Source organism: Engystomops pustulosus, chromosome 1, assembly GCF_040894005.1.
Source record: "Engystomops pustulosus chromosome 1, aEngPut4.maternal, whole genome shotgun sequence".
Taxonomy (NCBI): Eukaryota; Metazoa; Chordata; class Amphibia; order Anura; family Leptodactylidae; genus Engystomops; species Engystomops pustulosus.
The window spans coordinates 297,388,533-297,405,737 of NC_092411.1; the positions used below are offsets into that span (position 1 = coordinate 297,388,533).

At 43.9% G+C, this 17,205-nt stretch overlaps 1 protein-coding gene across 1 annotated transcript in view; it reads right to left on the reverse strand.

The window, feature by feature from the left end:
• Positions 1 to 4,173: 4,173 nt before the first annotated feature.
• Positions 4,174 to 17,205, reverse strand: part of LOC140132470 (uncharacterized) — a 34,699-nt gene continuing 21,667 nt past the window's right edge. Inside the window, exons 7-10 of the mRNA XM_072151320.1 lie at positions 9,094 to 9,483; positions 8,051 to 8,507; positions 6,417 to 6,597; positions 4,174 to 4,754 (exon numbers count right to left, since the gene is read on the reverse strand). Coding sequence (XP_072007421.1) covers positions 4,569 to 4,754; positions 6,417 to 6,597; positions 8,051 to 8,507; positions 9,094 to 9,483 — 1,214 coding nt within the window. The 3' untranslated portion in view covers positions 4,174 to 4,568. The remainder of the gene's footprint in view (positions 4,755 to 6,416; positions 6,598 to 8,050; positions 8,508 to 9,093; positions 9,484 to 17,205) is intronic.

The window sequence follows — 17,205 nt, forward strand, 5'->3', positions numbered from 1 at the left end:
TTTAGAGGATGAGGGTGTTGGCGGTGACCTTTAATGACAATGAAACACAATTGCCAATGGCTTTGGTTTTCTACAATGTGCAGAGAGAGAAGGAGGGCAGTGGTGAGGGTTTGGTGGTGGAAGAAGTGAGGGTTGATGATGGGGCCCTAGACCCAAAATGGGTAGAATTCAGTGATACTCCGGAAAAAGGATTAGTGGACAGAAATCCCTGGGCAGCAACAGGGCCAAGACGCAGCAATCATCCCACAGCTATGTCATAGACAGCTACTGCATGCCAAGAGAGAAAGGGAACAGAGGCCACCCCACAGGGTGTCTGCAGCATGGCATTCTCACAGAATTCAGAAGACAGAACATATGTTACAGTGTATATACACACTTTGCCACAAATCCATAAGACGTGGACAACGCCTTAACAATCTGAGTACCTCATGTATGTGCAACGCCCCTGCCAATACATAGACAGGCTGGTAGTTGTGAATAGCGCCCTCTCCAGGTCAGGAGCTGAAGGTTCCTTTGAAGAACCTGGACATTGTGTAATTGCAGCCGTAGATTCTGCCTGGAAAGGCAACAGTTACATGGGTGTAAGTAACTATCCAATTATGTGGCTGTATTGTAAGCTGGAGTGTGATTGGAGAGTGTAAAAGGGTGCCGTGGCTCGATAAATTGTTACAAGGATTTATATCACTACCTTCCTTGTACTGTTTACAATATTCTATATCTTCTGTTTCTGTGTTGTACACTATAATTTACCACACTCAGGGTTAATACTAGAAATATTTATTAACACACTAATAGTATGCAATGTTAAACACAATATCCACAAAACCCACAGAATCCAACCCACAACAATGCATATAAACACACACATACACACATGTAATAATCCTTACACCCAACTATCCCAATTATTACAGAGATTGGAGGGGGAACAGGGAGATTTAGAGATAGATTAACAGGAGAAATAGGGGAACAGAGAGGGGTTAGGGGAGGGTAACAGGAACAGGGATTAATAGGGGGACAGATTAACAGGTTAACAGGGAGGTGGGAAGGGCTACAGGTACTCGGCCAACTCTGGGAAGGTCTTCTCTGTGGTGATTCCTTCTCCTTTCCTAGCTGGTGTCCAGGGAAGATTCCTTCTTCCTATCCTCCATGCCCTTATAAGTCTGTCCCTTGTCCCTTCCCCCCAGAATGGTGAACAACAGATGTTTACTCTTCATATCTTGTGTATCCAATTTGGTCACCCATTCAGCCCCCCTCAGGTGGGAAATGACAAAAGACCCTAGATTCCCATCGGGACATAGTCTCCGAACAACTGGCCCTGGGTAGTTAAACAACTTTAGAAACAAAAGAACCTAAATTCCCATCCAGATGTAGAGATATAAATTGTCTCCAAATAACTGACCCTGAGGAGTTTGAATGACTTTCCCATAATAAAGGGGGTTGACATCCTGTTGCCCAAAGGCCCTGGGTGAGCCGGTACATCCTATAGGTGTGCTCTTTCCCAGGGGAAAGGAATATGACAGAGGGATCTCTCTCTCTCTCTCTCTCTCTCTCTCTCTCTCTCTATATATATATATATATAATACCTATGTACATGAATGGACACTTCCCTTTACAGAGAGGTGCAACCACCTGACCAGGGGGAGTACATGGTCTCAGTTCTTACCACATGGTCCAGACCGGACCACACTTTCAGTGCTGTCACTGATACCAAGCCCAGGAACTGAGTCAGGAGACTCTAATCCAGAGCTGCAGCTTCCACAGTGTGGACACAGCTCTATCTCCATTATCTCAGCCTGCAACTACTACCAGGCTGGTGCGCTATTCCTGCGGACCTCTTTCCACGACCACTCCGGTACCAGAATCTTCTGTTCAACCATTCTGGCCCGTTGCCTGCTTCCTGTTGTTCAATAAAGAACCGTAAGTTGATTTGCACAACGTTGCCTCCATCTGATCCCTGGATACGGCTGCCCCATCCATTACCCAGGCATACTACAGACAACACCAGGGGTTGCCGCAGGGAGAACCAGCACATCAGCCTCTCCATCCATATTTTTTGCCAACACCTCCCTGCTGGAGAGCTGCCGGCTTTAGGACAGCCCTCCGGTCCCCATACCAAGCACCGGGACATCAGTGTGCCTAGTCCGCAACCGCCAGCCACTCCGGTATTCCGGGCCCCAAGAAAAAGCTAGGCCGCGGCGGGGGATGTTGCAACGGGTACCTGCAGAGTAAACATGAGCTGCAGTGCCTGAGACACCAAAAGAGCCTGGAAACACCCAGGACCCCCCCTGCTGCTGCAGTCAGCCCAGACTGTTCCACCGCGTCCCTATTCACAATGTCACCTGTCTCCACGCAAAGGGAGGATGTGACATCACCACCACTTCCATCAGCAGCACCAACATTACCAGGCCGGCCCACACTACCTGCTCAACTCTACCAAAATGTCTCATTTTTCAAATTCACATGCCCAGAACTTCAATTTAAAATGTTTCCATTCCACATTTCTGGAAGTTCAAATTAAAAAAAAAACTATTAAATTCTGCATTAATTGAACTTCAAATTCCAAATTTTTTCAATTCTTCATTCATTGAGATTCAACTTCAAAAATATTTCAATTCCGCACTAATGAAAATTCTAATTAATGAATGGTTTTTTTTTTGAAGGGTTAATATTTTATTACCAATACAGCTCAGAGCAAGTGGTTCACCATTCATGATCACAGTACAACTGTTACAGGATTTTCATATAAAATGATTACATTTCTATACATAAGACTTCCTTATACAAAATGACACATTCCTTATCACCCTAATACCCCCCTCCAAATACCTCCCCCTCCCAAAGAAAAAACAAACAAAAAAAACAGACAAAACCCCCCGATATTAACAACTGGCGTAATTTGGTTGAAAAAGTTAGAAGATATGAATCGAGTATAAAAATAGATGGTGCTGAAGCTGGAATATGGAAAGATTGGAAGATCTGAGAAAAACAGTCCCTTGAAGGGTGGTCATTTTTAAAAAAAAAATTAATTAATGTTTCAATTTTGCATTCCTGGAACTACAATTTCATTCATTTTTCAATTTAATAAAACTCTAAATTCGAATAACTTGGTGTGAAGAACTAGGAAGAGGAATGGTGTGCGGCGTCCCCATTGCTTCGTTAGTCTACTTTGTAAATTACTGGGTCTGAACACCCAGAACACCTTTAACCTCTTTGAAATAATTTTATTTTAATTATATTTTTTATTTCTTTGTTGAATGTAATTTTAACATTTCAAGTGCTTTCTTTAGCCCATTGTGGGCTATTTTTGGGTGTTAAAATCTGGGTCACTATTGACTTCAATGGGGTTTGTTTTTGGTTCGAAGGTCAGCCCAAATCCGGGTCCCAAACCAAATTTGGAAAACCTGTTGAACCCGAATTGCTTCCAACTCACTCATCTTTACTTACGAAGAAAGGCAGAAAGAAAAAAAAGACAGGAACAGATTTTTTCATAATTATAATAATTAATTATTATAATAATTATATTATTATAATCCACACTATTAGTTTATACAATTTTTAGGAACATCAAATATTTTCGGAGAACCAGTTTGAGCTCAGTGGCTTCAAAATGTATAGAAAAAGACACAGGACTCCTCAGTAGATGTGTAGGAGGATGACATTGCTTTTCATGGGATAGGGCCGAACTTGTTTCAGTGATGAGACCCCCACAGATCGCAAAAATGAGGGGTCCATCCGACCCCTCGTCGCTTTTCAGACATAGAGATTAATGGAGCAGATCGGTCATGCGCAGCCGTCTGCTCCATTAGTCTGAGGAGCGTTAAGGGGTTGGTTGGACCCCTCGTTTTTGCGATCTCTGGGGGTCTCATCACTGATCAGAAAGTTAGACCCTATTCCGTGGATAGTTTGTGGGAAACCCCCTTTAATTTAAGTTGCCATTGATATGTTTTGCTTTTGATTTGTATTTTCCCTCTAGAATCCATAGCGGTGCATGACGATCACTTGTAGACTGGACATAAATGATACATGAGACACATGAATGTATCAACCTCAAGTGGAGGTGAAGTTGACAAATCAATGAGAACCTCACAGATAGTTACGGTAATAATTCTAGATATATTGAGATGTCTTAGATTTCTGCTTCTGTGCAGATTTATACTCAAATCAATAAATAAAAAGACCGACTGTAAATATTACATCACGTGATCCCATCTATGGAGAGTTTTACAAAAGATTCAGTTGATTTTACGTAAAGAATGAAAAGACAAACGGCCGGAGCTCAGATTTTTACTTTTTCACGATCTGTTTTCACATTATACAAAATTCATTCCACATCCGGTGGCTCCTATAGCACATAGTGAGGCAGAAGGTTATAATGTATCAGCCCTTACACATTGTTATGGATGAGTCTCACCGATGTTAGTGATGAGGATCTGATTATTAGGATCATTATCTTATTATTAATGCATTGATATCATGTCCCTGGAATCACGTATCTAACGCTGGGACATGCACAGTATCCGCTCTCGATGACCTCGGAGTCATTGTTGTCACTAGTGATAATCTTTTTATGTGACCTTTAGATTATAAAGAGAAGCTCCATTCCACACACCCTGAACTTCTGTCTCCAAACCAAAGATGGTCCTGACTCTGGCCCGATACGGCACCACGAGATCGGCCTTCACCACCGATGCCACCACCCGTATGGCTTTACCGGGAGGAACCTCCACATCCGAACTGGAGGAAAATCTCACCTGTATGAGGAGACAAGGGTCAGAAATGGTCAATTCTTCACCCAGGAACATCTCAGGCTTCTCTACCGAACCGTATTTATATATATCTCTGGTCAAGTGATGCCACCCAAGAGTTGGGGGACTAAAGGATCCGCCCTTCAGTTTGCATATGGGACTACAATGGGTGTAGAAGATGCAGTATTATCCTTGGTAAATAGAGTGCCTGCTCACATAGAGGAGCCTGGAGCGGCTGGGAGAAGGGTCTTTGTGCTTTTGACACTGACTGCAATAAATAATTATGTGACATATTTTGCAGTATATGAAGGTTGGCGGATTCACTCGGGTTCTTGTTTATAAATGTCTCGGTATTTATTTAGCCGACGGTTGAATTGGCGACAGGAAGATCCTAGGAAGAGAAGGAAGGTCCTATCTCGCTCGTATTTCTTAAGGAAGTTCCATTCTTTTAATGTTTATAGATGATGCTTGTGTTTTATTATACTGTTGTTGTTGTTGTGAGGACCATTTTTTTTTGGCTGTTTGTTTTGGTTATGGTTTGGCCAAATGTGATGTGGAAAAGTTGAATAAAGTTATAAAAACGTCTGGTAGAACTTTGGGGCAAATTTAGACAATCATCTGGTTGTAGTTGAGAAGAGAATTGTAGCCAAATGTCAATGCATTATGGGGAATAATAGTCATGTGATACATCAGACGATTGTCTGGCTACAAAGTATCTTCAGTGACAGATTTATTCAGGTGACGGCGCGTAGTTATTGTAGGTGTTTTCTCCCATCGGCCATAACCCTGTATAACCAAGAACTGGTAATAGGAAATCTAGGTGATGATGCATATTTAAGGTGTATATTTTCTTGGGGTTATGGGAAGTTTTTATTTTTTGCTTGTTATAAATTATTTGTATTATTATAATAATACGTATATTGTTTTTATTATTTTATGTCTTTTTGTAAACTACAGCACAATAATTTCCCTATTTGCGATAAATAAAGTTCATCTAATCTAATATCCATGGTGATGGATGTCACACAGGTGCATGGCTCCTTATATCCCTGGTCATGTGATGTCACACAGGTGCACGGCTCGTTATGTTCCTGGTCATGTGATGTCACACAGGTGCACGGCTCGTTACATCCCTGGTCATGTGATGTCACACAGGTCCACGGCTCATTATATCCCTGGTCATGTGATGTCACACAGGTGCACGGCTCGTTATATCCCTGGTCATGTGATGTCACACAGGTACACGGCTCGTTATATCCCTGGTCATGTGATGTCACACAGGTACACGGCTCGTTATATCCCTGGTCATGTGATGTCACACAGGTGCACGGCTCGTTATATCCCTGGTCATGTGATGTCACACAGGTGCACGACTTGTTATATCCCTGGTCATGTGATGTCACACAGGTGCATGGTTCTTTATATCCCTGGTCATGTGATGGTGAACTCATGTCTATACCCAGAGAGGTGGAGTGATGGGATTATATCCTTACACCTTTGTTGGATGATTAATTATTGATGGACGTATATTATCATGTGTATTATCTTCACCCGTCAGGAATTGTTTATGTCTGAATACTGGAGTATTTGCACTGCTCATGATGTACCCAACATACTGGACACAACTACCTCCCGGCTTTCTAGCCATGGCAGACAAGGATCACTTACCTCGGTCTCATTGGTCTTTGTGAAGCTCCAGGTGTGGGTCGTGGTTGTATCTATTTTTATACTTGTCTTACTTTCAGCAATTAATGGAATCCCGGCTGTAAATGAGACCTCGGTGCCGACTTTAACTGTGAATCCATGTTCATGGGTGAAGGAGCTGGAGATCTTCACTGTCTTGTCAAACCTGCCACAAGTCAGAGAAGAGGCAGCGTCAGGTCACGCCTGAGGGAGTCTGGGCTTCATCAGCAGAACTGTCACGTATGTTCCTTATGTCAACCCTCTGATATTCTATGACTGTACAAGTGGGACGCATTGCTCTCTCCTCCTGAATTTTTGCAGTTTTAGCTTTTATTCTTTTTTTTGGGGGGGTGGGGGGGGGGCGGCTGGGGATTGGGCAATTAAAATCCCTTCAATTGTGCTGTTTGTGGGTGACTGTAGGTTAGACATCAGCACACTGTCAGCTGCAAAAACTTCTACATAAAAAAAAAAAATCTTGAAACAGACGACAATGGTTCCCGAGAATTTTCTTTATTTATTGGTCTATGAGCGCAGCCCCCCCCCCATGTAACCATTAGTTTTGCTCATGGGATAAACACCAGTCATTGGGGAGAATGAAGCACAAGTCGGCACTTGAAGTTCCTTCTCACCCATAGGTTGTGTTGGATACTCTACGAGGCTTTGGCCAGATAATTCTACACCAGGCGTTATCTAGGGTATAATTGCGCTATAACGTGTCCCAGGAGCTGGAGCGGGCTATATCTTATCCTCCATGATCTGGCACCAACCAATGAATGGCTCCCCCCCCTCTACTTGTTGTGGAGGTGGAGTAAGGGAGTGAATTGTGACTTTATCTAGGTTGTAAGAAAGTCCAACCCCTGGGAAATCCCACGTGGGGTCAAAGCAGTCGGCTCTGTCTCCCCGTAGTGATTGGAAATTGAAAGCACAGCCGTTCCTTTATTGCATATTGGAATCATTGGTGCGGTTGTCGCTGTTCTGTCCATCTAAATGGCTGTTCGTGTGTCTTCTGGGTGGTGGCCCTTATTGACCAACAATTGATGACATATCCTGAGCATATTGTAGATCACCAATTGTAAATCGTAGCCCTCCCTCTCAGGCAGAACTATAGACTCTCTTGGGGGCATTTATTATTTTGGACACAGGGTGGTGCTGGAAACGTGCTATATGTTTCAGTGGGATATGAATTTGTGGCGGAAGGAATCAAAGAATTTGCACATGGACCAGAAGGTTTAGAACTCCCTAGACTTCCTATTAGCTGCTCTAATTTTTTGCCAGAAAACAAGTCGAAAAATAGAAGCGCCGGAAAACTGTTGGATTCACAAACGGTGCCACGATTTTGGCCATGAGTCGAGAGTCTCGGAAAACACCAAAATTGTGGCACGGACACTTCATAAATGAAGGCAGAAGAGGCACATCACGGGAATAAAAAAACATTTTCTGCTAGTTTTGCGTTTGAAAGTCAATGATAAATGACCCCGCTGAGTACAACGATGCAGAGATGTATCTACTTCATGTACATACATATATGTCTATATGTGACCAGACCTTGGGTTAAGGGGAAATCCCTTACATATAGATCACATTCCGGGGTCACCGTGTGGTAACACAGTATTACTCACGTGAAGGTGTGCTTCAACGGGACGCTGCTCTCTCTGTTATCGTAGACCCTCTGCTCGATCTCCTCAGAATTCTCTGAAGTTCTTTTCCCTTGTTCAGGAAGAAACTCAAAGCTGATAATATTACTGATTGTCTTGTCTGGGGCAAAAGAAAGGAAGCGAAATTGTCGGTAGTTACGTCCTAAATGCTCAGCGTTGTCTTTATAGCTCCCGTCCGCTGGTATGATCCCTCTGTAGATGCTTCCATCATTCTTGTCTACGCACCACAGTTTCCCATCAGGAGAAAATGCCATAAAATAGGTGAGTTTGAGCCAACCTCCTTCTCCGACCAGGGTGCTTTTGTTAAGCCAGTCGCATCCGATGGTTGTGGGTGGTTTCTCTTTTACAAGACGGTCTTTTTTAGTTACTGAGTACAGAACCCCCTCTGGGTCAAAGAACAAGACTTCACAGATGCCCCAACCTGTTGGAGTAGAAGTTATTAATGTGTTTATACAGTGACTACTTCTGTGCATGTGGCCAATGTCTCTGGGAATGTTGCCTTGTGCATAGTGAAGTGTCCATATACACTTCAATACTCATATACATACATATAACAGACTAAATATTCCCCCCACCACTGCATGGCACGCCGAATCTACCAACAGGTTCCAGCCTCTTATTCATTCTGTTGCAGCACTTGTACGTCACTATGAAATCTGCTCCAGGTAAGACCTGCCAGACATTTCAGCTATGACCTTCACCAGGCTACAGTAAGTTGGGAGAGTCCTGGTCCATTCTGTGACCTGCCATGCCCACTTTTTGAAAAGGTTGCGTCAGTAGATCCTCAAGTCTCAATTCCTTGGTGTACCAGGAATTTCAGCCTTTTCATACATAGTATGGCAAAAAACTGCACAATAGACACGTGTACATACACACATGTACACCCATACCCATATATACACAGAAACATGCACACACATACACCAACACAGGGACAGCATGGAGAACAGGTAAGGAGCCTCTTAAAAGACATGGCATGCTGAATCTATAAGTTTTCTTCTGTTTACCTGTAAACTCAATCTTGGTGGCTTGTCCGTAGAGCCAAGATACATATTCGTTGTCGGGCTGTGGACCTTTGTACAAATCCCCTTCTTTGGTTGTGGCGTACAATTCACCATTCGGATGAAAGAACATAAGTTGTAGCTTACTCCAGTCCTTTCTTCCCACTCTTCTGGCCGTAGTAAACCAATCTACATCTTTCTTTGTTGGCATCGGGCCCCGGTAGAGATCTTCCCCTCGGACACAGAACAGCTCCCCCTGTGGGCTGCACAGAACATGGCTGACATGGGACAGTTTTCCCAAGACCGCAGCCCTGTCAACATAGCTGTCGTTAATATTGTCTGGAGGTAGTCCGATTCTCACGGTAGCATCATTACCGATCGTCAGCAAGAGGGAGTCTAGAGGGAGAATGAAAGAAAAACATTATTGTAGAATAATACACCAAATGAGTCCAGAAAGTAAGAGATGATCCGCTCAGCTGCCTACACACATGACACATGTTATACAGCGAGATGTTTCATCTAATGTCGTGTTGGTTCCAGAAGGAGACAAGAGTTTAGGGTTAAGGTTTACTGCGCCATCGATAGGACCGGAGAGAAAGTGATGCAAAACAAAGGAACGATAGTGATAGAACTGACATTTTACTGTTTAGATACAATTTGTATTTTCCATCCTCATATCTTTAGTCCGGCCTTGTTCTCCTCTTACTCTCAGCCTTGATACTTCCCTCACCGGCTAAATTAGGGAGGGGAAGCAGGACTAATAGTAAGGTAGGCCGAGACTGTGACGAGTCACATCAAGGAGAGGCATCTAGCAGTAGGGTATCGAATTGCCAAATCTATCTCTAAATGTCATGTGTGTCATTCATCATTCACATGTCCTCCCAGCTAGGAGAACACAGTAGAACCTGTCACCTGTCTGAGCCATGGATTCCATGTGATCAATGGTGAAGAGCACTTGGTCTTCTGGAGGTTGAGATATCCTGTAGATGAGATTAGATCAGTGCTGCGGAAGATGTCTTGTATTCTGTACGGTAAGAACAATAAAGAACAGATGATAGAAAATGGATCCTATAAGTCAAAGTTCTGACTGCTTGCATCTAATCCAGTAAGAACAATATCCTCCGTTGGCCTATGAGGACATCATCTCCAGATGACACGTTTGGCCAGAGCTCTGCACCCCTGTGATGGCCGATGATGGCCAAGGTCAGCATGATTGTAATGTTAGTACCTTTGGTTGACCTGCGGAGCTCAGGTTCTATGGGACAACTGGAGAATCCAAACACATGTAACACTACCAGAAGGAAAACATGTATACATGGAGAATGGAAACCAAATCCCACATAAATCATCGGAACACAGTTCAGTCACGGGTAAGTACTAATCAGAGTATCAGTCATCTCCTAGACACTATCTGACTCTATGTGGCAGGTCTGTCCTAGAAAAAAAAGGTCTCAGGTAACAGATGACAGGGTGAGGTTTTTATTGTCCCAACGTCCCACAGGGGATAATGTGAGGGCCTTCATCATTCAGGGATTGTTGCCTACACACTGCATCCACATAATGCTAGGCCTAGTACTGCAGCAGGAAAAATAAAGGGAGTAGCTCAAAGTCTTACAGTCAGGGGCGTAACCATAGCAGCTGCTATGGGGCCCACAGTGTCAGGGGGCCCGGCCACCAGACCTGCCACACTAAGAATGGGGGATGTGCACTATTATATACATAATATACTACACCATAATATGTATATGATAGGGCACATCTTCCACTGTACACAGCTGAGCCGGCAGCTCAGACAAGAAATGTTGGGGGAAGGGATAGCAGTCCACTTCATGCATGTGTCCTGCAGCTATAGGGCTGTATACAGGCATGTCTGTGGTCTCTTATAACCCCCTAGGATCAGAGGACAGCCTGACAATGAGAATATACATGTGTGTGTATCTGCTATACGTGTGTATATTCTGTATATGTGCGTATCTCCTATATGTGTGTATCTGCTATATGTGTGTATATGTCGTACGTGTGAATATGCAATATGTATATGATATACGGTGTATGTGGTGTATATAAGCTAGATTTGTGTCTATCTGCTGTATATACTGTGTGTGTATCTGCTGTATATACTGTGTGTGTATCTGCTGTATATACTGTGTGCGTATTTGCAGTATTTACTGTATATACTGTATACTGTGTACATATTGTATATGTGTGTATATGCAGGGTATGTACAGTATGTGTGTATATGGTGTGCATATATTGTACTATATATACTTACCGCTCTAACACTCGTGTGGCTTACATCAGTGGTGGCAAAGTACAGAATAAAGGGAACCATTTATATAGAGCAGTGGAGGAAGGTTAAAGAGGAACATAACACAATAGTCTTGCAAAACAATGAATAATAGAAGTGAAACTTAAAAAATGTAATATTGCATCTTTGTACCGAGACAGCTCCAGCCTTGAAAGGGTTTCACAATTGTTTATTAAATGAAAAAAAAAATTTCTTATTATACTATCAGCGGGTTAGTTACATCCGACCAAATCTATTGTATGCTGGCAGTGAATATTGTGCACACATGAATATATACCAGCAGGTAACTTACAGTTAGAATAGCAGGGAATTATACTGTGCACAAAAATATATACCAGCAATTACCACAATTATCCACTTATAACAGCATAAAATATACTGCACACATGAATGCAAATCTGTAAAAACATACAAAATATACAAGTATATGAACATAGTACCATAGTAAAACAGGTTAGAAAAAGACATCAGTCCATCAACATGTGACAGCAGTGAAAACATCATACACATACATATACTAAGAGTGAATATATTGCTTACATAAATATATACCAGCAATGACTATTCCACACATATATATTTTTACACATACCGAATACACAGTGGGGCAGATTTACTTACCCGGCCCATTCGCGATCCAGCGGCGCGTTCTCTGCGCTGGATTCGGGTCCGGACGGGATTTATGAAGGTAGTTCCTCCGCCGTCCAACAGGTGGCGCTGCTGCGCTGAAAATCATCAGAACGCGCCGGAATACACCAAGCTGGACCAGGTGATGGTAAGCGCTTCCCAAGCGACACATTTTCGGTTTTTAAATGCGGTGGTTTTTCCGAATCCGTCAGGTTTTCGTTCGGCCACGCCCCCCGATTTCCATCGCGCGCATGCCAAAATCCCGGGGCAATTCAGGTACAATCGGCGCAAATCGGAAATATTCGGGTAACACGTCGGGAAAACGCAAATCTGGCCCTTAGTAAATGACCCCCGATGTGTACAGATATATAATGTGACAGGACCATGGGGAAAAGTTGATTAAATGTAAAAAAGAATGTATTACATTCTTATTTTACTATAGAGGGGTAGTTACATCCCACATAATCTATTGTATACTGACAGTGAATATTGTACACACATAACCATATACCAGTAATAAACTACAAGTATCCACTTATAACAGCATAAAATATACTGCACACATGAATGTAAATCTGTAATATAAAACATACATAATATACAAGTATATATGAACATAGTACCATAGTAAAACAGGTTAGAAAAAGACATCAGTCCATCAACATGTGACAGCAGTGAACACACCATATACATAAATAAGAGTGAATATATTGCTAACATAAATATATACCAGCAGTGACTATTCCACACATATATATTTACAAATACCAAATACACATTGGGGCAGATTTACTTACCTGGTCTGCCGCGATCCCCAAGGTGCATTCTCTGACGATGATGAAGTCCGGCGCCATTCTTCAACAGCGTGTGTCCGAGATCCTGCATGTGTTGCTTCTGCGCCGAGGTCCGCCGGAGTTCACCTTCTTGCATGGCTTGCGAAGCAATTTGATTTTTAAATTCAGCGGTTTGCCCGAATCCGTCGGGTTGTCCGATGGTCACGCCCCCCGATTTGTGTTGCATGGAAGTTGGCGTGATTGCGCCAAAATCCGATTGCGTGTGCCAAAAACCTCACTTAAATGCGGCACAAATCGGAAATAGTCGGGAAACCCGATGAAAATGCGCCATTCGGACCATTAGTAAATGTGCCCCAATGTGTACAGATACATAATCTGACAAGACTCAGGGGAAAAGTGGGAGAATGTAAGAATCTGTTTCCCAGTTTCCATTCATGGAGATTAATCTTCAGGGTCTTACTCTATAAAACCCGGCCGGGAGGGTCAGAGTGTTGGAGTTTCAAATGTGACCAAAATTATACATTTTATTATTATGAGTTAATTCTATTATTGCAAAACCAAACCCCCAGACATGACGGATGTTGGTAAAAAGCTGAAGCGGGAGAACATTTAGCTGCCACAAGCACAGAATAAGCTGAGCAGCATGAAATCTCTCTACACGAGAAGCCAGAAGGTTCACCCCAGGCCTCTAAAGATAATTCCTGACTCCCTCACCTTGGCCTCGGCCCTTGAGGTAAAGTAGTTTGTAATGAAAATAAGGATTTGTTTTGTGTTCATTGTCAAACAACATTGATCAAAGATGATGACATAACAGAACCAAAAGTCATGAGGAAAAATATCCTGGAATGTGAAGCTGAACAGGAGGCAATGATGAGAAGTGCAAAAATTGTTCTAGGTCTCACGTCTTAATGGAAACCTACCACCACAGATCTACTTACAAAGGTAGATCGGGTGGTAAGTGGATCTATAGGACGTGAGGATAGCCCTTTAAAGGGCTAATCCTCACATCCCAACAATCTTTAAATATGTAAATTTTCTAAAGCGGCTACTTGGGGTGTGGAGTAGCTGGAGCTGAGGCTACACAGCGCGGCTCTCCATGCTCCAGTAGCCTCTTTGTTCCTCCTACCAGAAATATTTGGCGCACAGCTCCTCGTAGCTTCATGCCTTCGTCCGAGAAACCTGCCCAGGCTGCACAGTCACTGCTCTGAAGCCGGAGCCACTTTGCATGCGCAGACGGCTGGTTTCTCGTAGCTGCCCTACCGAACATTTCTGTAAAAAAAAATCTACCATCAGAATAGATCCTGATAAACCGTAGCTCCAGGCACCGTGACTGTGGTGATCTTCTTATATTTATCATCCATGGTCTCCTTCCTTCTAAAATCCACTCTTAAAATGATGTGAATGAGCCAGAGGGGCTACCCTAGCACTTTTCATATTGAGGAAACCTGGTCGTGGCTGTAGAATAACCTTTGCATCCCTCAGTATGACTCGTGATACGTCAAAAACAAAGAGAAATGTACTCAACGGTGGTTTGGTTCTCCTTACGTCTCCTGTTCTATCTCTTCCCATGATGCCTACTGTTATTTATCATTCAGACATGATGCCCACTGTTTTCACCGGTCAAGATTGATTTCTGCGGGAGACCATAGAAAAGCATTTCCATGTATACAGTACATGAGCCTGAAACATGTGGCCTTCACAGCTCTCCGAGAAGCAATGATCAGTCAGTTTTATAGATGTCACAGCTCAAGTAAAATATGTCTCAGGAAGTATTTTCTATGAACTGTTCTGCGGCTCTTCCATTGATATTTCCATTGATTTTACATAAATTTGTTCTTGTGAACCGGCATATAAGAAATGCAAAATGTCAAAGTTTGGGAAAAATCATAAAAATGTACAGTAGGTTTGGGATGTGCTCACAACAACCTCCGACCAGGGAGCGGCCACATGTTTAGTTGTTATCTGCACCATCAACATCTACAACATCAGGAATCATAGTTCAATCATTCAGTATATTAGAAGTTGATGTCGGAATCTCATTGTCGTTCTCCTTCTCTTTTTCAGCATCCAGGAGTTGGGGACACATTGGACTTTTGGTCGATTTGGTCATTTCAGGATGAAAATTCACAACAAATTGTTTGGTTTGTGTCTTTGTGATGAGAATTGAACTGCATCAATGGTTTTGGCAGCACATTATAATAATGTATCACCTTTGTCCTGCATCAAACTATGTCCAGATAACTCACATCTCCACACAACTGTAAAAAACATGTAACAGCTCAACAATAACATATAACACACTATTTTCCATGAAGTTTTCCATTCATTTCAAAAGGAATTTTACCACCCCCTCCATTTTAAGAACAAGTCATCACTGAAAAGAGAAGGTTGAGGTGAGGTGCTACCTCCGCGGTGTCTAGGAGCAAAGGTAAGGTTCTGGGTGCCAGGGCTGTGGAGTTAGTGGGCACAATTTCCAACTCCTCCTCTGACTCCAACTCCACCAAAATAGTCGCCAACTGAAGTGACTCTACAGTCATGTGTTCCTGGTCTATCCTGCAGTTGTTAATGAGAGTGGGCATCCCTTCTCCGTGTTTTTTTCCTCTGATCTAAAGCAGAGAAGTTTCACTACTGAGCATGTACATAAACTGCAGTCACATTCATCTCCCAACTCAGGGCTGCACAACCCTGCACTTCCCCCACCTGGTTGACAGTCATTGAGCTATTCCATAAGTGATAAAAGAATTCATTTGTGCAGGAGGCAGGTGAAGACATATATTTTTTATTCAAAAATATCAAAAATATTTGAGAAGACGAAATATCCAGTCTCTCTCCACTGCTTAGACACAGGCTGAGTTGGGGTCAGTGATGTATGACTCTTTAAAAAAATGAATAAAAACACTTCTTTATTGTTTCATTGTTAAAAACTTGTTATGTCCATAGTGATAAAAAATGCATCTGGGGCGTTTCGTTTCTAAACGGATTCTTAATCTTAAGATGTAGACACAACACGTTTTTAACGATGAAACTACAAAGAAGTGTTTTAATCATTTTTCTACATTATCATTATTACCTGGTTGAGTGGTAGAAAATGGACTGTCCACACTACATCATCATCAATATCATATATATATTTATCACCACAGCCAGGGAAAATTTTAATTGAGAAGTGGAAACTGCTTCCAGGTACTCTCCTGCCGCTCCACTTTATGTCCTGACTCCTGGCAATAGTTGTATGTGGTGCAGGGAGGAGAGGAGAAGCTGCAGTGTGTGGTGCAGGGAGGAGAGGAAAAGCTGCAGCGTGCGGTGCAGGGAGGAGAGGAGAAGCTGCAGTGTGTGGTGCAGGGAGGAGAGAAGAAGCTGCAGCGTGCGGTGCAGGGAGGAGAGGAGAAGCTGCAGTGTGTGGTGCAGGGAGGAGAGAAGAAGCTGCAGTGTGCAGTGCAGGGAGGAGAGGAGAGGAGAAGCTGCAGCGTGCGGTGCAGGGAGGAGAGGAGAAGCTGCAGCGTGCGGTGCAGGGAGGAGAGGAGAAGCTGCAGTGTACGGTGCAGGGAGGAGAGGAGATGCTGCAGTGTGTGGTGCAGGGAGGAGAGGAGAAGCTGCAGTGTGCGGTGCAGGGAGGAGAGGAGATGCTGCAGTGTGTGGTGCAGGGAGGAGAGGAGAAGCTGCAGTGTGCGGTGCAGGGAGGAGAGGAGATGCTGCAGTGTGTGGTGCAGGGAGGAGAGAAGAAGCTGCAGTGCAGGGAGGAGGAGAGGAGAAGCTGCAGTGTGCGGTGCAGGGAGGAGAGAAGAAGCTGCAGTGTGCGGTGCAGGGAGGAGAGGAGAAGCTGCAGTGTGCGGTGCAGGGAGGAGAGGAGAAGCTGCAGTGTGCGGTGCAGGGAGGAGAGGAGATGCTGCAGTGTGCGGTGCAGGGAGGAGAGGAAAGGAGAAGCTGCAGTGTGCGGTGCAGGGAGGAGAGGAGAAGCTGCAGTGTGCGGTGCAGGGAGGAGAGGAGGAGAAGCTGCAGTGTGCGGTGCAGGGAGGAGAGGAGAAGCTGCAGTGTGCGGTGCAGGGAGGAGAGGAGAAGCTGCAGTGTGCGGTGCAGGGAGGAGAGGAGAAGCTGCAGTGTGTGGTGCAGGGAGGAGAGGAGAAGCTGCAGTGTGCGGTGCAGGGAGGAGAGGAGAGGAGAAGCTGCAGTGTGCGGTGCAGGGAGGAGAGGAGGAGAAGCTGCAGTGTGCGGTGCAGGGAGGAGAGGAGAAGCTGCAGTGTGCGGTGCAGGGAGGAGAGGAGAAGCTGCAGTGTATGGTGCAGGGAGGAGAGGAGAAGCAGCAGTGTGGTGCAGGGAGGAGAGGAGAAGCTGAAGTGTGTGGTGCAGGGAGGAGGATGGAAGACGCTGCAGTGTGTGGTGCAGGGAGGA